This window comes from Mizuhopecten yessoensis, unplaced genomic scaffold (genome assembly GCF_002113885.1).
Source record: "Mizuhopecten yessoensis strain PY_sf001 unplaced genomic scaffold, ASM211388v2 scaffold8849, whole genome shotgun sequence".
NCBI lineage: Eukaryota > Metazoa > Mollusca > Bivalvia > Pectinida > Pectinidae > Mizuhopecten > Mizuhopecten yessoensis.
In genome coordinates, this window is record NW_018407753.1 from 247,803 (window position 1) to 273,087 (window position 25,285).

Consider the following 25,285-nt stretch of genomic DNA (forward strand, 5'->3'; position numbering starts at 1 on the left):
GATAATTGTCACAGTGTGAAAGATATCAGTTTTATGAAGTTGATAGAATCCCATATTTCACTGGCAAAAATGTAATAAATGCAATTACTTACTTAAAAGGTATGATGCGGAAGGTCACAATACCCTAATAGTAAAACTTCAAAGTTTTCACTTATTTTACCTTTGAAATTAAGATAACATTTTCTTCATTATATCTTCAACATTTGAAAGGTTACCGCCCAGACTAAATGTTCCTGAAAAGTTAGCACTTATTTGACCTTTGACTTATAGGTCAAGGTCACAATGACCGATTGACAGTGCACTGCGCATCGTCTTTGATTGATGCAAGTATACTGCAAGTCTCTCAAAATATCTTTTACGGTTTAAAATTTAAGGCCCGGAAAAGATTTTACTAAAAAGTATGTATTTATTTGACCTTTTACATTTTTGGTCAGGCTAGCAGTGTACAGTAGCGCACGGTTGCCATGGGTGACACTTTTATACAATGAATAACCCCTGTAATATTACATGTATCAAAATTTAAAAAAAAAACAGGACTAAAATTGGCATATACATGTGGACTATGTGGGCTTCATAATTTTTCAAAAAAAATTTGGGCATTTAAAAATCTGTGTCTACACAACAAAAGCAAGCTTTTTATGCAGTCTATTTTTGTATTCAGCACATGTGTTAATATTGTGAAAAATCCATCGGAATAACCTATGCTAAAACGTGAGTATTTTTGTTACTGAGTAGGCGATATTTAATTTCAGACAGGTTTTAAGAAACAAAATACTATTGCGGCGGTCAAATATGGGGTTAAAAATCATGTGTTTTTTGATGTGGCAACAATAGTCCCAAATCTGGGGGAAACAGTTTTTGAAAAAAAATGCAGTCTTCTAAACAAAATGTATTCAAAATTTAGTTTATAAATATATATATACATATATGTAGATGTGTTGTGCAGGTTGAATCCGCTATCCATGTTTATCTGAGACATGCCCTTTATTTTTAGGCCATTTCTACTGTACTCTGCTACCCAAGGTTACAGCGATATATGGAAAGTGCATATCTGTGAGGGGATACAATTATACTGCAACCTATTGTTAACAGTTTAAATGTTACGGCCCGGACAAGAGAGTATTAGAAGAACCTATACTAAAAGAATATTTTCCCCTTCAATCGAAAGGGAGAAATAAAACTCAGCAATCACGAGGCTGTTATCTGTCGTATGACGATTAAAAAGACACGTTTTCAAAGCCGGTAAATTTTACCTTTATGCTGCGGCGCGATGTTTTGATGTACATCAAAGAATCTAACTAGTCTACTGTATTATCATCAGAGTAACGCAAACAGAGCCTTCAGTTTTGTCATGACATGTCCCAGGGTCGCAGAGAATGTAAATGTTTACTCTGGAAGTTCGAAGATGGTATTTTAAGATGACCCCGAAATTCGCGGTAATCTTTTTAAACCAACTAACTAAATGACAATTGTGACGATTTTTTTTTCATAATTGTCGTTGTTAAAAGAGAATGATTTTCTCCAGACAATGAATTCTCTAAAGGTACTATTTTAACAAAAAACACCCATGACTAAAGTATTAAAACTATACTCTGCTTCCACAAGCATCGCATCTAAACACTGTCTATATTATTTTTTTATGATGACTAACTCAAAACCGAAGAGACAATATCACTGGTTGCTACTCTGCAGCTATTCATAATCAGTTTAAATTAAAACGAAATGGAATTGTTGGGCTGAGTCATGCATGGAGGTGCCTCTATTCTGTGTAGCTGTTGAGCCTGAAATAGGTTTTGTATAAGCACAAGAGTTCTCCTGAAGATTTCATGCGATCCTTGGTGTCGTCGGTCGTTAGCTTATCCGTGTTTGAAGTATCGAACACTGGCCAGTGAGGTGCTTTGTCCCAAAACTCAGAATGGAAAAAAGGAGTGAACGGGATTAACACTTTGTCATCTGAGGCTTCCCGGAGTTCTTGGCGCCATTGTTCGAGAGGGAGAGGTTTCAGACCCATTCCTTTGAAAATGTCTCTAAACGGAATGGTCTGAGAGTTGAATAAGTGATACACCTGTTCATGATGACCACTTTCGTTGCATATCCTCAGGGAGATCTCAACCATTGCCTTGGCGACAAAATCCACAGGTGTAAGATCGTAAGGAAAATCCATGTCGGGGAATGACCCTAACTGTGCCATACCAATCAAGGTGGACGCAAATAGATCGTTTCTTGGACCTGCACCGTCAACTGAGCTCCCTGATATTCTGGCTGGTCGGAATATAGCTCCACCGGGCAGAAACTCCAGTGCTTGAAGGATCAATTTTTCACTTGCCCACTTACTTTTACCATAACCTCCCTCCAACGTGCATGGGTCATCACAGAATTCGGTTTCGTAGCACATTCGATTAATTGATGTTGTGCCGGAAGAACTATTGGGGAAGAGGAACACACTGAGCGATGACGTCGAGAATATGTATTTTTGTGTGCCCGTGACTGCGAATTTGATGAATTCTTTTGTGCTGTCGACATTTGCAACTTTGTGGTCGGTATATCCAGTATTGAAATTCATCTTGGCGGCGTTCATGAACACAACGTCGATGACGTTACATAGCGCCGTGTAAATATCTGGCGCTATGCCGAGATTTTCCTGTGATAAGTCAGATATCACTACCGCGATTCTACTCCCATATTCAACTTTCCATAAGTTGTACTTTCTGAGATTTTCAATGATCCTACCGAGTCCCCTGGCCTCTGTCGATTCTCGGACCATGCAACATACATGAGCGTTTGTCTGCTCGAGAAGCTCAGACAGAAGGTAGGCGCCTAGGAATCCGGTCACGCCTGACATGAGCGCGTTCCTTGGATATTTCAAGGAGCATTTTTGTACAAACGCTGAGAAGTGACTGAATTTAACAGAGCCACGCCTTGCATGTTGAGGTATGATCAATGGGTCTAGAAGTGAATCCTGTATTATTTTCTGGCGAAGGTCACCAGGATCACTTGATTCGTTTTGAGTACATCTTCGGAGCATGTCTTTCTTTCTCTTGACTACCTCGCTGAACTCCTCTATCGTATCAGCCATGCCTATTTCTGTGAACGACAGCTGAACGTGAAGCTTGTTTTCCAAAGTACGCTGAAGGAGCACCAACTGTAGAGAGGTCCCGCCGAGTTCACTGAAGGATGTCTGTCGGTGAAAATCGTGTATGATCGACTCGTTGAGTTTGAGAATAGCACACCAAAGTTTAGCGATCGTGAGTTGCGTTTTATTTAGATGGCTACCTCCGCCAAGTTTCTTTTGATCGTGTACAGACTCGTCTTTTTGTAGACGTTTCCTGTCAATTTTGCCGTTTAATGTCATTGGAAAGTCGGCCACTTCAATTTTCTTTATAAATGTCGGTATCATGTATTTTGGAAGAGCTTTAGTCAAGTACTCCCGTAACTCCGACAGGTAGACAAACGATGGTGCCACGTACGCTGCTATGCTGACCTCATTTGAGTTGGCACATCTATGAGCTACGGCTACAGCAATCTCCACTTTTGTATGTTGGATAAGTACCTGTTCAATCTCGCTGAGGTCAACACGTTGACCCCTTATCTTGATCATGTCATCCAACCTCCCAATGTAAGTGATGTTTCCATCATTTGATTGAAATGCATGATCCCCCGTCTTGTACAACAGGCAAGTCTTGTCTGTCATTGGATTTTGGACAAATCTGTCAGGGTTAAGGTGTGTTGCATGACCAATGTATCCTTTCGATACTCCAATTCCTCCAGCGTAGATCTCACCGACAACATCAGGAGGAACTGGTTTCATAAAGTCGTCGAAAAGAAACACACACATTCCAGGTATGGCCTTACCAATGGGCAGATCTTGAGTGTCGTCAACATGAACATGGGAAGGTTTGAATTCATAACATGTTGCGCAAACGGTTGTTTCCGTTGGGCCATAGGCGTTGAAGAATTGTGTTGCCTTGTTACCGACAGTCCACTTTAGGGCAGTTCGTAGCGTACACGCCTCTCCAGCGGTCACAACTTTGGTCAGTTTTGGTAGATCGTTTGGACTGTATATGTTAAGGGCAGATGGCGGCAGTGTGATAGTATTCACATCCAGGATGTCCATCGTATTAATGAATTCTTTGCCTAGACGTTCTTTGTCGCTTAGTGTAACAAGTGTTGCACCAGAAAAAAGAGCAGTGAATATTTCAGATATGGTTGCGTCAAATCCGATGGAAGCAAACTGTGCAATCACATCACTACCCTGAATGCCCCAGATCTTGATCTGGGCATTGGCGAGATTGATGACGCCCGAATGGGTAACTCGTACTCCTTTAGGTCTCCCAGTGGAACCTGATGTGTACATGACGTAACAGACATCCTCATCTAACAACGGAATTGTCGCCTCTGAATTACCATTATTGATTTGATGGTTTTGGAAGCCACCATTGTCGCATTTTCCGTTTCTTGCATGAGCAATTTCAATCTCACTATAACGGATATTGTCTTTCCGGACATTGCCAATCTGTACATCAGCGTTTTCAGCGTTGCCATAGTCTTTCGTTGACAACATGCCGTTTTCATTTATTGTTAGTTGTACGAGTATGACTGCATCACGATCGATCTGCACAGCATCTTCTCCTACCGGCGACATTGAAAACCCTTTAGACTTCAAATTGTCACATACTGAGACGGTAGTTAACATGCTGTAGACTCTTGCGTCTCGAAGAGTGAAAGCCAGCCTCTCTTCAGGATAGTCTAGGGGGAGCGGCAGAAAAGCGCGATTGGTTTTCAAAACTCCAAGGATGGAAACAACATATTCCATTGAATTTGGAAGGTGGAGTCCAATGATTCTTTCATCTTTGTTCATTGCTTCAAGGAGAAACGAAATCTTTTTTGCTAAATCGTTACATTCTTTGTAAGTATAACACGTAGTTGATGACCGAAGTGCTGTGCTATTTGGAGTAGTACTACATTGTTTTTCGAAAAAGTCGTCAACTTTTTCAGAAGGTGGTACGAAATCAGGCAGTTGTGGATAAAGCCGTTTCAATTCCTCTTCTGGTACCAGATTGGTCTGGCACAAAGGCTGACACAAGCCGTTTGCAGTATTCCTTAGAAATGTTGGGAAGTGCTGAAGGACATCATAGATGTATTTGAAATCCTGACCAATCTTTTCCTTGTGCATCAAATGCATCTCATTTCCGTCTTCGTTGAACAACAGCAATATGTTGCAGTCATGAAGTACACCTTTTGCAAGGGCAGTTGCAGAGGCGTTGTTGGCAATTTTACCTATCGCGATATTATGGTTAGGTGTTCGCTTTTGTCCACGAATGTCTTGGTACCTATAAAACATATCGACGAGGAACGATTGTGCTTCTCTGTACTTTTTTATCATTTCATAGACGTCGTGCATGACGACATATGTTTTCTGTTGAAGGTCGACGGTAAATACCCCCGGGCAGATGTCGGAGTATAATGGTCTTGCCAGCTCGGGTATACCTGACTTGTCTGCAAGGATACCAAGGGATACATTCGGGTTGCATGTCGTTCGTCCAATGAATGCTACAAATGCTGACATAATAAGTTCACGTGCGTGTGTGCGGAAGGTGTAACCATTCATGTCAGGGACGGGCAGTGGAATAACGATAGCTTTTACCTTGACTGCACTAGATACATCTATGATTTCTGCAACCACATTCATCCTTTGCCGGAAAAACGTCGTTGGTTCATAGATCTTCATTTTCCGTCTCCAAAATGTTTCCCTTTTTCTTATTTGTATCAAGCGTTGTGTGTCAACTGCAAAGTTACTTGATAACTTTTCACCAACAGACATCCCAAGTTCGCGGTATTTTGATGGTGACAGATATGATCCGTCTAACTTTGTAATGGATAGCAAAGCCGAGTTCCCTTGCGTTGTAACAACCAAGGTGTCGTCAACTATATCTGTGATAGTTCCGTGGTGTTTACTCTTTGTATCACAAAGGGAGTTCGACTCTTCGACGTTTGTGATGAGGACGAAATCGCCCGTTGATGTCATAACCTTTGGGCTTCCCAATGAATTATCATGTTTCCCGAACTCGAGTCCCCGTCCAAGGTTGCAGATCATTGTACACGGCGTCTGGAAGCTCAGGACGCCAATGTTAGGCGGAATGTCATACAGACCGTAATACGACCTCCCAGCAGCGAGCTGCTTCGTTCGATTGACACAACCCTGTTTAATCTCCTTGATGAGAATTTGGAAGGTAGCTTTGGCTGCTTCTTGACACTTCAGGTTTAATGTGAATGCCGAATCGTCCGGGTTGATCTTAACAGCTTTGAACTGGAGAATGTCTCCAGTATCAATTCCTGTCTCGATAATGTGCCAGGATATCCCGTGGTCCGATTCGCCGTTGATGATTGCCCAGCTTGTGGCGTGGATTCCAGCGTATCTGGGCAGTGGTGAATCATGATAGTTGACTGAAAATTTTGAAGGTAATTGCAGTACAGAATCAGTCAAAACCCTAGGGTTAGATATGCTGAAGAGATAGTCTATGGGAATATCTCTTAAGGCATTTTCTATATCTGCTCCTCTTTTCCAATGGAGAATTTGCTTCTCATCACAGAAAGTTTTGGCGACTGTTGTATCTGTGAAGACAGCTGAAACAGTGAAGCCGGCATCTACCAAATATTCAAGACAGGACAATAGAAGATTACCTTCCCCTATGGCAGCACAAGGTATGGATTGATCGGAGGCTAGTACAGCAATATCACTTGTGCATGATGTAAGGTCAGGTAGAGTAATCACAGGCATCCTGGTTCAGTATCTGTAACACAGAAATGTGAAACGTTGGTAAGATGTTGAAGGTGTCCTTAGGGTTCATACTCAATTTACAGGAAGTCTGTAAACTGTAGTTAGTTAATATATCTGATAACCTATTTATACAACTTCCATGTAAAACAATTTTTGTTTTTATTTAAGCATTACAAAGCAATCTGTTCCGTGTATTGGTCATATAACACGGAACAGAATTGCAGACAAAATGAATGACGCACATTAATGATTATTTGCCTGCCATCCTGTTCCGTGTTGTTGGAACATAACACGGAACAGAATGCTGTTAATGCTTGCACATGTATATTTACATTTTTTATTTTTACAAATTTTCATTTATAAATTCACAACGCTCTTTTGAATTTGAATTTCGTGGTGTTTGTGTGGGTCAAGAGGTAGAACAACCCATGGATTTGCTCACGGAATGTTGTCTCGTGACTTTCCCCATTAAAATATAGTTCGTTGAAATAAATACAGACATATCGATACTTTTTCCATAATTTAATCAATCAATATATTCAATTAACTTTTTTTAATAGTCTTGCATAAAACGGTTATATTCTTGAATCATAGAGGGTTATTTTGCTTATCGGCTTGCTAGTGCGAAGGGGAATAGCGATCCAGTAGTTAGTCGCACACGTGGATATATGACTACGCTTGTGTTATGGTCTCATAACACGGAACTGGCCTTGGTGAAGTTATATAGTGGCAATGCAGAGCAAATGTAAATATATATAATAAACTGTCTATGAAGATCACCTGCCTATTACTACAAACATGAGCAACCCTGAATGCTACCTCTGCAAAAAACAAACAGCTTTTCTACAAAAACCGCATGTCTATTAAAACTGATTCTACAGACAGATTTGATTAAAGCCCGGCATTTTATAATAGTAATTGCTATAACAGTATGGGATTTCATGACCTTCAAAAATTTGAAAACTTTAATTGATTATTAACTTTTATTCTTTATGAATGAGTATCAGTCGATCATAGATATTCGTATTAACATGGATTATTATGAATAAATATCATTCACATTTTCATGATTTAATCTCATTCATGCATTTAGTCATGAATATATTATATTCATTGTCGAACAAAATCCTCTTATTCATAATTAAATCAAATTGATTCATGAATAAATTCAAAGAGTCAATTTAAAATATATCATAAATGAATAAAATGAGTCATTAACCTAGAACTGAAATGGATTGTATCATAGTTTACACTGCATGTTCCGTTCGTCCATTAAATTTTCATTTCATTGCTATGCTATCCTGCATTTATTTATTTTTGTATTTATGACATATGATACAAATACGATTGTATCCCTTTTAAATACGGAAATACAATACATTTCCAGCACACACACAGGCATACACACAAATGGAGATATTAGCCAGGTGGCATAGGACTAGTAGTTAGGGCCTGATAAGTCAGCTCCTGCGAATTCCTCAATATTGTTTTGATTAATATATATGCTAATTGTATTGACTGTATAAAATTGTATATCTATGTAATGTAAAGCGCTTTAGAGTGACTTATGTTAGCTATATAGGGCGCTATATCAAATGTTGTATATTTTATTGTTTTAAATATCTAAGACTGAGAAAATAAATTGGTCTAAGGTCGCGGGCGCACCAGATGGCTAATGTTGCCATGGTGCCGCGTCATTCAACTTTCAAAAAATATCCAAATGAATTTCGCCTTGCTTACCACATTACAAATTGTGTTGTCACGTAACTAAAAAGGGGTCAAAAAGTAAAATACAATACATTAAGTTCAATATTTAGATGCTTACTTTTCCTGAATATTTCTTCGAATACCAATGCAACGATCATCAAACACATGTTTGAAAGTACTAAAATAGCTAGATAGGTTCGTGTTTCAGGCTTATACTGCAAAGGTCAAGGTTGACCAAGTTAAAATGAAAGGAGTTGTGGTTGGTGAAATATCTGCGCATTTTATTATCCAAGCAGTAATGAGCACTTTTGTCATTAAAAGCCTGTGATTAGTAAAAGGTTGCAAACATGCATTTCATCATCAACAATACTGAAGTATTAAATTTTTAATTGCTTCACGTAATCATATATATTGATATAAATCAACCTATTTGTTTGACGACATTTACATTAAAGCGCTTATTATCACAGGATAGTTCATAAAAGTTTCATATATTTCTGAAGAACTATACATTTAACGTTCCCGATTGACAAATACAGATTGCTTTATATAAAATGCATCATTTTGCAAAATAAAAATCTGAATTTAAAACGTTTTGTATAACAACGCAGCAGTAAAAAAACATGACAACCATTTAAATACAATTGTGGAGCTCCCATCTATGTATGCTATCTTATAAAGAAATTAATCTTTATATTTGCCATGAAATATTCAATAATTTAGTTTCCAATATATATCTTTCCAAGCATATGGGAAACAAATATTTCGTTTAGAAAGAAAAATCTGTAAAATAAACATTTTCTGTATTTCGTGTGTTTTTTTCAATTGAGAACTATAAAATAACAAACATGCTTTGCACAAAATGAAAAAAAAATCACTTCATTGTCAACACGCAATGACAAAATAGTATTCGGTGTTAACACACAAAGATAAACTATGCATCAGAATCAATACACAAGGATTAATAATATATTATGTGCCAATTCACAAAGAAAAAATATATTTGTTTTTAAAACATACGGACAAATATATTTCAGTGTAAAAAAACAATGGTTACTAAAGGCTCAGTCTTACCTTTATGATCGTTTTCTTAATTGGAGAAGTACCATGTTTTCCAACGTGTGAGTTAGTAATCATTTGACATTCTCTCGTCTTATAAATGTTGTCTCCAGTATGGAGAATTTCAAAAATTGCATAATTTGGTCCGAACCTCCCTTTATATACCTCTGGAAAATTTACGCCCTCTGGATTTGACCTTGCAGAACTGGACAGGTGAGTCGATGTAATTCTCTGGACATGACTATCGCCATGAACTGACCGTAATTATATCTTTAGAAAACAACACAACCAACTCATGTAAGGAGAACATTATTGCAATAATGCTTTCTTTACTTCACAAGGTGAAAAAAACATTTTTGACCCTTTGAAACCATGACATCAATGTTTCCCAAAGAATCTTTAGTAATAATTTATTAAGGCAAAATTAAGATATTTTGGAAACAGATTATAATGATTATGTCCCAAACCGCTTAGTGACAATTATGTAAATGTCATTGTCAGAAATTGTACATTGCACTGGTGGATGGGAGGTGACGTGAACCCCAATCCAGAGCGTTATTGATAGGCAGGGGAGTCAGATAAAATAAACAACATAGAAATATATTTCATGATGTTTGTGACATCTTTTTCTGATGAGCCTTTTTGCCATACTAAAGGTAGCTATCTTCGAATAATACTATAGGTAGATAAAAAGTTTGGTAGTGAGGTGACCGTAATTGTCATACTGAAGTTAAATGTTATAGTTTAGAAATGAAGTAATTATGAAGGTCATAATATAGGTAAAAGTAATAGACTTTGGTAGTTAGGTGACCATGATTGTCAAACTGTAGTTAAGTATCGTAAAGTTTGGTAGTGAGGTGACCATTGCTGTCCTTACCGATTTTAAATGTTATGAAGTTTGGTAGTGATGTGACCATTTTTGTGATACTGTAGGTAAATGATATAAAGTTTGGTAGTGAGGTGACCATTATTGTCAAACTGTAGTTAAGTATTGTAAAGTTTGGTAGTGAGGTGACCTTTGCTGTCCTAACCGATTTTAAATGGTAAAGAATATAGAGTTTGGTAGTGAGGTGACCATTATTGTCCTACTGTATGTAAATGTCAAAGAGTTTGGTAGTGAGATGACCATTATTGTCATACTGTATGTAAATGTTAAAGAGTTCGGTAGTGAGGTGACCATTATTGTCCTACTGTAAGTAAATGATATAGAGATTGGTAGTGAGGTGACCATTATTGTCATACTGGATATAAATGTTAAAGAGTTTGGTAGTGATGTGACCATTATTGTCATACTGTATGTAAATGATATAGAGTTTGGTAGTGAGATGACCATTATTGTCATACCGTATCTAAATAATATTGAGTTTGGTAGTGAGGTGACCATTATTGTCATACCGTATCTAAATAATATAGAGTTTGGTATAGTGAGGTGACCAGATATTTTTCAGTCGAGAGCTAAATATGCAGTAATGTTGCTAGTATTGTCGATGTTAATAAGTAGAACAACGAGATTACTATCCGTCAGACCTTTACGTTGCAAGGTTATATTATGCTCAGATCCTTATACTTATCGCGGAGGTTTGATATGCAATCAAAAGAGTTCAAAAATACGTAAATTGTTTTCACATTGATTACATTTTAAACCTTAGTTATCGAACATAAATTTGATGCCTAAACATAACAGTGATATGTATTAACATTAAACATACACACATACACTCATACATACACACACCCATACACAAATACACACACACACATACACATACACAAATACACACATACACACACACGCATACACACATACACATACACTCATACATACATACACACACTCATACACACATACACTCATACATACATACATACACTCATACACACATACACTCATACATACATACACTCATACATACATACATACACTCATACACACATACACACATATATACACTCATACATACATACATACATACATACATACACTTATACATACATACATACACTCATACACACATAACTTATACATACACACACATATACACACACACACACACATACACGCATACACACATACACATACACTCATACTACATTCACACACTCATACACACATACACTCATACATACATACATACGCTCATACACACATACACTCATACATACATACACTCATGCATACATACATACATACATACATACATACATACATACATACATACATACATACATACANCATACACACATACACACATATATACACTCATACATACATTCATACATACATACATACACTCATACATACATACATACACTCATACACACATAACTTATACATACACACACATATACACACACACACACACATACACACATACACACAAACACATACACTCATACTACATTCACACACTCATACACACATACACTCATACATACATACACTCATGCATACATACATACATACATACATACATACGTACATACATACATACATACATACATACATGCATACATACATACATACATACACACATACACACATACACACATACATACACACATACACTCATACATACACACATACACTCATACATACATACATACATACATATACTCATACATACACACATACACTCATACATACACACATACACTCATACACACATACACACATACACTCACAGGTGATTGTACCTTTGTAATACAGTAATAGATACAGTATGTAGCGATTTCGTCAGTTAAGTAATCATTGGTAATGCTAGGGGCACCCACCAACAGTGGTTTGAGTGGGGAATAGACCGGGATTCCAACTCATGACCTTACATTGTTATGCTGTCGATCTAACCGAGTCCAAGTGTCTTTGCCCAACTGTGATATAGTTATATCCAACACGAAATTAAAGGGATGTTACTGTATGAACGAAAACCCACAATGGGGAAGGGGTCCTTAATACACTATTCGATGTTGCCAATATCTATTTTTGTGTAAATGTCACCTTATTTACAATTATAAAATTATGATTTGAAGCTTTTGTCTTTAGCTGTTGTTTATTTATTAACCAAATTATCACGATGGTTTCGGCAATATTTTACTATTTCCAGTACACAAAAAAAACATGGGTATTATTTTGTATCGAAGAACCTCTGCAATCTAAAGTGAATTGCTATAGTGAAATCAAAATATATCAATGCCAGTTGAAAAAAACAGTTTTGGGCGTAAAGCTAATATTTAGCTGAACAGTAAACATGTCGTGCTATCAGTTCGATGTATTGAATGTACACGTCGAGGTAACGTTAAACCTGTAACCCTTTATTTGAAAGTAAGCCCGTTTTTTAGAACATAAAGAAAACACAAGCTCTCGTCAAATTGATACAAAGTTTATCAATACATAATATTTCTTTAAATATTATATCGTTAGGGCTCTAGATAATTAAGGTCTAATTACAACGAAAGCACGAGGATATTATTCACAAAGACAGTCGATCATCGATAACACATCTTTAAAGACATGTAGAGAACAGCAGGTCGGAAGGAAGCTTATACTTATCAAGCTTACTGCTGTTATATTTATACGTCAGTGATCCGTTTATAACTGCGACGTGACTCCTTGACATATTACCTATCTATTGTCAGCTAACGTAACCTACCAGATGACCCATTATCTAAGTGGCACTGATTAACTCGTGGGACTTAAAGTTGGCCAGGTACTTTGGATTATGGAACCCCATGCTATCACATGGGAAAACTTGTCTGGGATTCGTAGACCAAAGGTTGTAGGCGGGTTTTGCATTCGCAGTTTAGGGCTTTGCACGAATTAAAAATCTCAATATCATAAGGAACTAGACCTTTGGAACACCTCATTTATATATATTCAAAATGAGAAAGTACAAATAAAGCTAGTACCCTCGGAATACTGCAATTCTAACAAAAGCAACAACAAAATTAAAAGGAAGTAGTTTGGTCTATTAAATGATATATGTAATGGTATATTGATGAGAGCAGGACAGGAAATGACACAATTAGAGCATACACTTTTAAGGTGGAAATTTGTCAATTCTGAAAACGTTTTTATTTTGGACATTTTGCATTACCGTTAAGCCAGTTACAACACTGGACGTAGTGTTGTAGAGGCAATAAATAGTATAATGAAGTTTTTTTGCTGTCATTATTCAGAAAATAAGACACAACACACAATTCATATACAAAAGATCACTAATTAAAACTTTCCTACTTATTACTTATCTACATATTGACGATCACAAATGAATAAAGGAGTAGGACACCGCAGTTTAAAAAAAGGCGTTACGTTAATGAACTTTCAGAGTGACAAGAAATCATGCAGAAAGAATGAGTAGAGAAATTGACATTTAAGACTTACATATGGCTTCAAAGGACGTTTAACATAATTTTTTGCTTTTTTTATTTACATCGAACCATGTTTTTGTCACCTCAGCTAAAGGGATTACATTCGTCTGGCTATCATGACGCTTTGTCATTGACCTAAGTGATGCTCAGTGCCTTGGTAGTCGTGGTCAATTTGTGTTTCTTTGAATATTTTAGAATCATCATAATGTTACTGAATATTAATGTACTATAACGGCACGAACCCTGTAGAAGTCCTAAATCAAGGATTTTATCATATGAGGTAGTGAATCCTATTGCAATACTGTCCTCGTTCACTAATATAGGACTTGTTCTAGCAGAGTGCATCACAAGTCATCACATAGCAGTTTACCAGACGTTTGAGGTTATACCATGGTAATCAGGGTTGCAATGTGTTTCTCGTACATGGTATAAACCATTATCGATAGTGCCATCCGAGTTTTTTTCACATTAGTCAAATTTCTATACAACTTCAGAAAGATAAGACCAGAAGCTAATCTTACTTATTGATAGATCAGTTATTCAGTGGCGGGATAGGGGGTGCAGTTAATAACAAAGGATGAACCAAATGGAAAGAGGATGAGAAAAGCAGCTCAAAAGAGAATCCCCTCGATTTTTGAGTTTTATTCATCTTTCAAGATAGAAGGCGGTAGACTCTGTTGGTGTTTGTTTTAGCCCCAAGCCTTGCTGACCACAGTTATCTTTTTTGAGTGATGGTATGGTTAACTTATATACGCACTTCACATACTATTTAATTTTCAATTAACTAGTACATACTCCTGTGCATTTTGAAATTCATACATTTAGGGTTTTACGCATCTGCCCCTGTATTTCAACAGTTTAGGAAAATTTGGATTTTCAACTGTCACCTATGCGCCCTTAAAGTACGAAACAGCTACATGATGCAGTGTAATTCTTTGTGGCATACTGTATCTATTACTAAATTTTAAAGGTACAGTCACATCAGAATTTTAGGTGTCGCAAGGATGTTTGGCTACTGATACGCGATTTGTTGTTTCTTCGACCCTTCGTGTTGTGCCAATGTTTACGCAAACCGACACCTTGACCAATATGATCAATTGATAAGACTTGGTAAAAGTTGACCACGTCCTTGTTTTAGCATCTGATCCCGCTCTGACCGTTAAAATCACCCCAACAGCTGGTCACATAGTGTAAACCGATTAGTTTAACATAATAATGAGATAGGACAGGGTTATGTTGACAATACGTGAAATAATTTGGGATAAAACCCCAATTTTGTTTACTGAACGTTGTTATGAAGCTTTTGAGTGAAAGGTACCTGTGCGAATATCACAATTGCTAGAGAGTCCGTCAAACGTGTATTTCCGACTGAGATTGTATTCCCTTGTACATAATTACATATATTTACATTTGCATGGCATTGTCACTATAATAATCTTTTTGAAAGCTGTGTCGTTGATAGGACTTTAAATGCCATGCACCACGAGACACAATTCTTAGCCTATTAATACAACACAGACAAACAGGACTGTTGCTGAAATACCGTTGAGCATTTAAACTTGACAATGTAATTATAAATGTGTACAAGAAATCGAGAAAATTAGAAAAAAGAACTGTATTTCAACAACAACAACAACAACAACAACAACAACAACAAAAAACGAAAAAGGAAAAAAAAGTCTGTAATAACGTACACAGTGCACATCGGTTGAAATAACCAATGAAAAAAATTCTAACACTCATACAATTTATCATAAATATCGTTTGTTACACTGCACTGATCTACCCATGACAGAACCAAACGATCCTCAGACTTTTAGTTTGGATTTGCCCGACTTTTACGGTAACGAATTATCATCTAGCGGGAGGGAAACATTAACGAATATGAAGTTGGCAGGCAATGATTTTGAACATATGTATTGTAGTTGCATTGACACGAATGAAAGCTCATTCAAAATCGTACAATATTTTTTCAAACATTTTACTTCCCCAGCACACTTAGGATACTGCCGAGGTTGGGTAGCCCCGGGATCAGCATCTTCACAATCATGTGTCCTCATACAAGAGGGCTATCATAGTTTCGTTCATACTTACTAGTAATTATATTATTATTTCTTTATTTTCACTGTCTTTTTTAACCTTTTTACTTACATTCAAACTTACTTTCAAAATTACCGTACAAATAAATCATCCTTACATACATATATGCATACACTCCCTTTGCCGCACCTCCAGGTGGATTACCCTGTACTGGGCCTCACTTCCGGAACAGGTCGGCCTTGACCTTGGCTGTATAAGCGTAACGAGTAGAAACAAGTAAGCTGATCTTACAACACAGTTTCATCAATATCAACCCTAAAAACCCTTTTCACAATAGAAAAAGAAAAAAAACATGTTAGGCATACGCGAATGATTTACAAGCACGTTTAGACTGCCTAATATTGTCATACCACAGCGCGGCGTGTTTCCATCATGTTACTATTGTATTAATACAATTAAACAGAAAGTAGAAATGTGGATCGCTACGATGAGTAAGTATTTGCCGTATAGATATACTAGAAACACTCTGGCCTACAATATTTCGTTATTATTATATTCACTAGTGTATCAGATGCTAGAAGAAAAAAGGTTCAGGTCTTTATGCTGTTGTATTGATTTCGTTCTTTCCAGATCTTGTTTCAATATATTTATTACATTTATTGATAAGGTTTTGCATTCACTTATGTGGTATGTTCTGTAAATGGAGTATCCTATTAGTGTATATATAATGTTTGGTGTTTCATACATAGGGACGCTGATGTTGTTTCCCATTACTATAAATTCTAACATCCTGCTTTTGTTTAGTTTACATGTTGACATTGCTGAATTGACCTTTTCCCAGAACGTTTTTAAGTAGGAGCATTCTACAAAGTAATGCTTGTAGTCTTCACATTTCCCACAATGTTTACAATTTGGGGTGTTTGAAACTTTCCATTTTTCAAGTTGTTGCTGTGTAGGAACTATTTGATTAATGAGTTTATATTTCAATTGCACAATTCAATTATCGTGTATTTTCTTGAATATGAATTCTGATATTTCAGACCATCTTGATTTTCTTATAGATGTTTCAAATGTTTTATTCCACGCCTCATATATATAGGGTTTGATAAATTTCTGTTTTATTAACATGCCGTAAGAAGTTTTGCTGTTTAGCTGTTCTATATAGATTGTTTTATTAGTAGTGCTGTCTAAAACATTCAATTGTGTTTTGTAGTGTAATGTTGGGTAGGGTGTAAGTTTGAGTTTATTCATCCATTCCTTCGGTATAGCCTGTTTTAATTGTGTTAGTTCTTACATCCATTTTTTTTTTTTTAAGTTTTATAAAATCTTTATTTGAGAAATGGAAACATTCTCAAAAATGTCGTCAAATAGTAGTATACCTGAATTTATCCAGTTAGTGAAAATTAGTACTTTATTTTTGATTTTGATATGTTTGTTTTCCCATATTGGTTGTTTTCTTTTTCCAGCTGATTGAGATAATTTTTCGTATGTCCTCCACCCAGTGTAATCCAAGCTTTTACAACTTCCTGATAAAATAATGGTGTTTCTTTTATTTTTGGTAGAGATTTAATTTAGTCTAGATTCATTTTAAAAATGAGCAGGTCTTGCCCATATTTGTTTAAAAAGTAGTTTTGGTATGATTTTCCAGTTCGCAGGAGTGTTTTCTTTTATTAGTGTTTTGACCCACTTTATTTTTAGATTTGTAAAATATGCTTCCAAGTCTGGAAAGTTTATCCCTCCAGATACCACTGGTCCAATTAGGTGTTTTTTCGTTTAATTTTTTCTCTTTTCCCAGACCATTAGAAGTTGTATATAGTTTTCTCCAGTTTTATTATTACTTTTTGGGGAATTATCAAAGATTGTGCAAGGTATGTAAATTTGGGTAATATAATACTTTTAATAATTACTATTTTACCAATAAAAGTTAGATCTCTTCTTTTCCGCATATTAAGACATATTTTTGTATTTGTGATTTTTCATCCCAGTTAAGCTTTTCACATTCATTTTTATTATTATTGAAATTTACCCCTAATGACTTTATTGGTACTTCTGGCCAGTTTATTCCGCCTATCTTTCTTTTAGTTTTTTTTTAGTTTTCCAATCCAAAGACCATCAGTTTTGTTTCTATTTAATTTTAAACCTGATACCTCCCAAAATTCTAATACTATTTGCAACGCTATTGGTATGTGGTGTGATGAACTTATAAACTGGGTGGTGTCTTCTGCTAACTGGCTTCATTTTTGTTCTTCCAAAGACCCCTTACGTTTACCCCTCTTAAATTTTTGTTATTGCGGATATTAAGGGCTAGGATTTCAACTATGACTACGGAAATTAAAGCCGAGACCGGACAACCCTGCCTTATGACTCTTTCTATTTTTTATTTTTTTTTTAGATTTCCACCCATTGTTTAACATACAACTAGAACTATTTGAATACAAAGTGTTTATCCATGAGATGAAAGAGTTATTAAATCCAAATGATTTTAAAGTTTTAACCATAAAGTCGCACTGGCATGTGTCGAAAGTTTTTTTTTTGAAATCTAGGAAAAGGATTGCCCCCACTATATTTAATTGGTCTGCATAATCAATGATATCTTGTGTTCGACGAATATTATAACCGATATATCTATTTGTTAAGTAACCTTGTTGATCCAAGCTAATGATGGATGGTAATACTTTTTGAAGACGTTTTGCCAATACATATGCTGCTATATTATAATCAAAATTAAAATAGTGTGATCAGTCCCCAATTTTCTAGAAATTCTGGGTTTCCTTTTTTATATATGCGTGTTATTGCGCCCTGTTGTTGTGAGGCTGATAATTTAGTTTTTGTATAACCTGCATTTAGTGATTGTATAACTATGTCTTTAAGCTCATCCCAGAAAGTTTTATAAAATTCTGCTGTTATACCATCTAGCCCTGGTGATTTATTAAATTTCATATTTTTTACAGCATCTGTACATTCTTTTACTGTAAGTGGACCGTCGCATAGTTTACTTGTGTCTTTATTCAGTTTATTTTCCAAAACTGTACTGCTTAAATAATCGTTTACTTTGGTGGGGTCTGGAGATTGTGTGGTGTATAGTTTTTTTTATAGAAATCATGCCCTGCTTTTAAAATTTCTGATTCTTTTGTTACTGTTTTACCCTCAACATTCAATTTTGTTATACATTTTCTTATCTGTCGTTTGTTCTCTAATTGGAGAAAATATTTGGTGTTTTTTTCTCCTTTCTCTACCCAATTTTCTTTCGCTCTTATTTGGGTGCCTTTTGCTTTAAATTCATTGATGTCTCCTATTTGTTTTTCTAGATCTATTTCTTTGTTTTCCATAGCCCCATCATCAGTGTGGTTAGTCTGTTCGTTCAGTATTTTTAGCTGTTGTTCTAGTAGGTTTAATTTTTTTTTCCTTTCTAGACTTTTCTTCATGCCGAAATCAATTGATTTTTCTTTAATTGTGGATTTACATAATTCCCATTCTACTTGTATATCTTGTACACCACTGTCTATTGCATGTCGGTATTCATTAATAACCTGTTTTATTGTTTTGATATACTCATCATCAGTTAGGTAGGGATTATTCATTTTCCAGAAGGATCTACCTCTTGTTAGTTTAGTAAGGTTTAATTTTAACGAGTTAGCCATGTGATCTGTATGTTTTATAATTGCAGGCCTTATGTCGCATGCATTAACAATAGGCCTGATATCCTCGTTACTTAACCAAAAGTCTATTCTACTTTTCTCGGACCCGTTTTTTTCTTTTCCATGTAAATTGTAACTTGTTTTGATTAGTTTGTCTCCAAATGTCAGTTTGTTTATTTTGTTTAATGAGCTGCGTTAAGCTGTTGGTAGTTGTGTTTCGTTTATTTATGTTAGTTTTTCTGTCTATTTGTTTTAAGGTGTCGTTGTAGTTACCCTCTATGATGAGAGAGCCTTTTGCTTCAGATTTCATAACTTCATTGATTCTTTTAAAAACATGTTTCTGTCTTGTGGGTTGTTTGGTGCATAAATATTTATCAGTGTGTATGTTGTTTGATCAATTTGGATGTTTATGAGTACATAACGACCATTAACATCTGTATGTGTGTTTACAATGATATAATCGAGTTTACTACTAATCAGTATTGAAGTTCCCCTACTGTTACTTGTGCCGTAACTGTCTATAGTGTCCCCGTGTCATTCAGCATATCGGATTTTGTCTGATTTTTGTGGGAAATGTGTTTCCTGAATGAAAGCTATGTCTACTTTTTGATTAAATAAATATGTGTATAAACGATTTCTTTTGTTCTTTTCTCCTAGTCCTTGGGCATTAAGTGACAGAATATGGACTGTGCTTTTAGATTGGTGATTAGGGATGCATTTTGTGAATGTGTATGATATTTAGACTATAGACATGTAGGTATAACCTTTTTTCAATTTGCTTTACATATATCGAGACATACTTAATTATGCCTTGAAAATATTTGATCTTGAACAAATGGATGTAATTTTTTGAAGTTCACTTACCAACATTTTCAGGATCAAGACAGATTGAATTAAATAGCAAAATGTAGGTACAGTTGTCATTATAACTGTAAACTTACGTATTTCTTCATGTTTGTTTACCTTGTACCATATTTTGAATACATGTAAAACATTTATCAGTATAATAATTTCCCATACCGAGACGTACCTACGAACGTCTGTAAGATATGTGATTTTAAGTACATACATGTAATGTTGAGATTCTTTGTTTTAGTATAGTTACAACTGTCTTTAAATTCAAAACCAGTACATTTAGGTAGTGCAGAATTGTGGATACAAGTATGTACAAACTACATGTAGTAATAGTTTGTACTCCTTCCTATACACGTACATGTACATATCTATATACACACATGTACATGTATATATCTATATACACACATGTATATGTATATATCTATATACACACATGTACATGTATATATCTATATACACACATGTATATTAACGAAGATTTAAGTTTTTGTTTCATACAAAGATTGTCCGACTCGTACCATACTTCGAGTACAACATTTATCATTAGTATCGTCATATTCAGGTTCCTAGAATTCATTTTTGTGTAACTCGTTGTCATTCTCATTAGTCAATAAAACGTTAAACAGTTCAATATAACCATTTTTTTCTTTTCAATTTGATATCTACCTGAGAATATATGGGCAATGACCACCCACTGACCATTCATATGTGGTCACATGGGATTTCAAAACAATAAGTTTGACTTTAGAGTGTTTTACACTACCTTGTCCCCTCAAAACGTTTTCATTGATTTATTTATATATTGGTTTTACATCCGCTTCACTAAAAATGTTTTACAAATTGGGTGTTACATGAATACTAGCCACTAATTGATAACAAAGCCCAGCATCAGAGAGAGAGAAGGGGAGAGAGAGTGAGAGAGAGACAGACGGACAGACAGAGCAGGGACACGCACCAACACACACACACACACCTGGTGCATATACGGTGCTTTTTGTCTCCCCACATACCTTTTACTCAGATTTTTGCCCCTGGGTTCTGATCGTGAGGTAAATGTATTTTGACATCAGACCCTATACCTTGTGTAATACACGCATCCTCAGGAGGTTTTGGCCCAACGTTCTCCGGAGCTAGATAAAGAGTTCAGACAGCTTAATTTACCTGTAGAAAAGTCAATTTGGATACCTACATATTTAATTGTTTCTCAATAAATATTTTGTTGGAATTCAGATCTGCATTCCTGTAACTACAGTACATTGTTAACTATCATGATTGAGACAATACATATAATTAGTACATAGTATTTTCTTATTAACAATACATGTTACCCTTATATGATAAAGAAAATTACCTTGTGCACTGTAGTTCACAGCAGTGCACACTGATGTAAACTCCAGTTTACAAGCTAGTTACTTCTAGTGTAGGGGTTAATGTTTAAATGTGCTTTTTCAAGGAAACATCTTTAAGAAACTTCTTCTCAAAGTTTATGAGTTTTAGGGTCTTCATATTTAAACTGAAACATGGTCAGGTGATTGGCTGTTAAGTTTGAAATGTGAACCAGTGCACTAGGAAACCGAGTTAAGTTTGCTCCAAACTGTAAATCTATTACCTGTAACTGAGCGAGATAGGGTTATCTCAGTCGAGGGTTAAGATTCTGTAACAAAATCCCAACCGAGGCGTAAGTAGAGGTTGAGATGTTACAGAATATTAGTCAATCTTTTAGTTTGAAAAAAACTATAATTTTGCTATAAACTACTAGTATCTCGCCTTGGGCCTCAAATGACAATGACCTCTTCACTACTTAAGCTACATTTCAACGCTTCCGGGTAAAAATGTAGTCTGTCCTTACATAGATTATAATGTATTTCACAGTGTAGATTATATTTTATCTAACAACATCAAAACTATGCATATAACGACAAAACAGAACATTTATAATGCAAAATCAATTTCAAGCAGTTAACGCGCAGATGAATACATCGCAGTGTAAAAATTCCGCGAAATGTCACGTAAAGGTAGAAGACAGATCGGACGAGATAGAAAAATCTAGCATGGGGTATGACGTGGGATATCTCTGTCTGAGGTGCGAGGAATATAAATCCCTAATACACGTTTTACTATCAGCAAGTATCATTGCCTATGGTAATACTACGCCATACTTATCTTACAAATAGCGTGTTTTAAAGTCGACCCCTTTAATTCGAAGGTAAATATTTTGTACCGTTATGGACTGTAATACTATTATCAACCTTGGTTATGGCAAACATAAATAATGACCAGAACTATTTGAGACTGAACATTCTACAAGTAATAACCCATGATTATTGTACATGAAAATTTCAAATAACGGACTCCCCATTGTAATCAGATTCTCAGTTAAAATACTCTTTGTCCGATATATCTCATGAAAATACATATAAATCATAATTCTGATTGGAAAGTGCTTACCCCATAATTGAAGGCAAACCAGATCTTGCTCACTTCTATGTGTGTTACGTTAAATTCTATATATAGTCTTTCCATGCTGTCTCTGATCATGGTGATCCCATATAGTGTGTTGAGGTAATGAATCAGTTTACTATACTCAGTCCAAAGTCGAATTCCATGTATTGTCATTATGCCTAAAATAGGCATGTTTTCATCAGAAACCTATTGATGTGTCATTTAGTTAACCATTAGGTTGTCTTTGATAATGGATAAGAATATCGTATTGGGACATATCTGTATTGTGAGGAGTAATACTATATCAAAACATTGACCATTCGAGCTTATAGTATATAGTCCTAAGTACATATTGTTTACACGTTGATGAATCAAAATTCTTCAAATTAAGAATCATTGAATATCTTGTATCACGGAATTAGATTGTATCTTCGTTCGTGTTTGTATGCATCATTTAAATACATTGATTCTTTGCAACGATATTGAACTAAACCCAGGACTCCAATGTTACATATATATCGCACATCTTAATGTTAGATCTCTCAGAATCAAACCTGATATCATTGAGGCGGAATTTCATGGAAGTGACATATCATGTCTTACTGAAACACACCTTGCTCCTTATATAGCTCTTGCTGAAATAACATTAAGCTCCGATTCCCATAACATCCACAGACTTGATAGAAATACTGAACGAAGATTTGATCTTGAGCATGATGACAAAGGAATTATTTGGGTTAAAGTATTATCTAATAAGACACATATATTGTAAGGATATATGCAAAGACTTGAATTAAATCAAGAATATTGGGATAAATTAGACCATGTTTTAGATAATTCATGTAACACACCATTTAACATCATAATAACTGGGGATATAAATGTAAATATGTTGAATATACGTACTAACCACCATTTGAATAGACTTATGTCAAAATATTACTTCACAAATCTAATCAGTAAACCTACCAGGATAATACAAACTACTGCCACTGCCAGCGATATTTTATATACTAACAATATTAAACATAAGACATTATACAATGAATACACCAGCATGCAGTGATCACTCTTGTTATTTATTTTACCTGTTCAAGTTCTGTACGTAAGCAAAAAGCTTGTAAGAAAACCCTATTAATGTAAGGAAATGCAGATTTTGATCAAATGAATAGAGCTCTAAATGAAATGAATTTGGAAATAGTTATAAATAATCTTGACTCAAAGGAATTTAATAATGTTTTAACAGATTCTGTACCATCCAAAACTATAACTGTTCGCCCTAATGATAAACCTTGAATGGTGGAAAGTTTGCTAGATCTGTGATGATTTCAAATAATGTATCAAATTGTCGTCTTTCTCGTTCTAAAAGTAATAACTTAATACATCATACATTTAAAAAAGCAGAATGTATAAATAACTACTTCAGCTCAATATCTATTTCTTCTGAAAATCTTGAATATCTGTCCAGGTAAAACACACTAGGGTGTGGGGTCTGGGGCTCTGGAGGCTAATGTTGCTTGGTTATAACACACATGTGTTGTCAAGAACTGCTTATAAAAGTTATACTGATAACTCATTGATACAGCGCAGGTACAAGCCTCGTCTGTCAATACACCTATAATATAATCGATTTCTTTTGGGTTTTTTTCCATATTTGTTTTTCATTAATTCCAGACATGCAAATCATATACATGAGGAACCGTCTGAGGATCAGCTACGGTCCTTTACATAAATACTCCCTTAATTAAGCGTACATATTCAAGTTTTATCATGATTAATATTCTGTGCAACTCTGTTCTGCAAGAAGGGATTGAAATTAAAATATATGTAGCTCACCTTCACACATATAAAGTTTGTTTTTTGTTTTTTGTTGTTGTAAATAACCAGTTTATCATTAAGTTAAAATTTGGTTCACAAATATAACTTGCATAACATACGCCTAGAAAAATAAATATACAAGAAAATGACTGGAATTAATTGAAACGGGGATTGGGGGATAGTTTTGTTAAAAAGCAGACATTTATCCAGAAAAAGAGGGACAGGGATAAGAGAGACATAAGAGCAAGAAGAGAGGAAGAGAGATTCCCGACGAAAGCAATAATTATTCATGAAAGGGTGATGATTGTAAATATATCAGCAAATGAAAAAAAAAATACATCAGTAAAAAGAAGAGAAACAAAACTTGCAAAAAGAGGAGAGAAAAAAAGTAGATTTACTTATTTTTTATCCCTAATGACAATATAGTTGCTTGGTATATGTATGTATCTATATATGGGGCAAAGAAGTAATTCCAACAGTGTGGACAAGTTTAGGTAATTACTTCTTTGCCCCAAATACTATTTTAATTAATTCGTATCCTACGGACATACCTCCATTAGGATCCAGTGTTATATGGGAT

General features: G+C 35.4%; 1 protein-coding gene across 1 annotated transcript in view; it reads right to left on the reverse strand.

The window, feature by feature from the left end:
- Positions 1–941: 941 nt before the first annotated feature.
- LOC110456801 (linear gramicidin synthase subunit D-like) overlaps positions 942–25,285 on the reverse strand; it is a 33,668-nt gene continuing 9,324 nt past the window's right edge. The window contains exon 3 of the mRNA XM_021507763.1: positions 942–6,791. Within this exon, the coding sequence (XP_021363438.1) occupies positions 1,760–6,778 (5,019 nt within the window). The 5' untranslated portion in view covers positions 6,779–6,791 and the 3' untranslated portion in view covers positions 942–1,759. The remainder of the gene's footprint in view (positions 6,792–25,285) is intronic.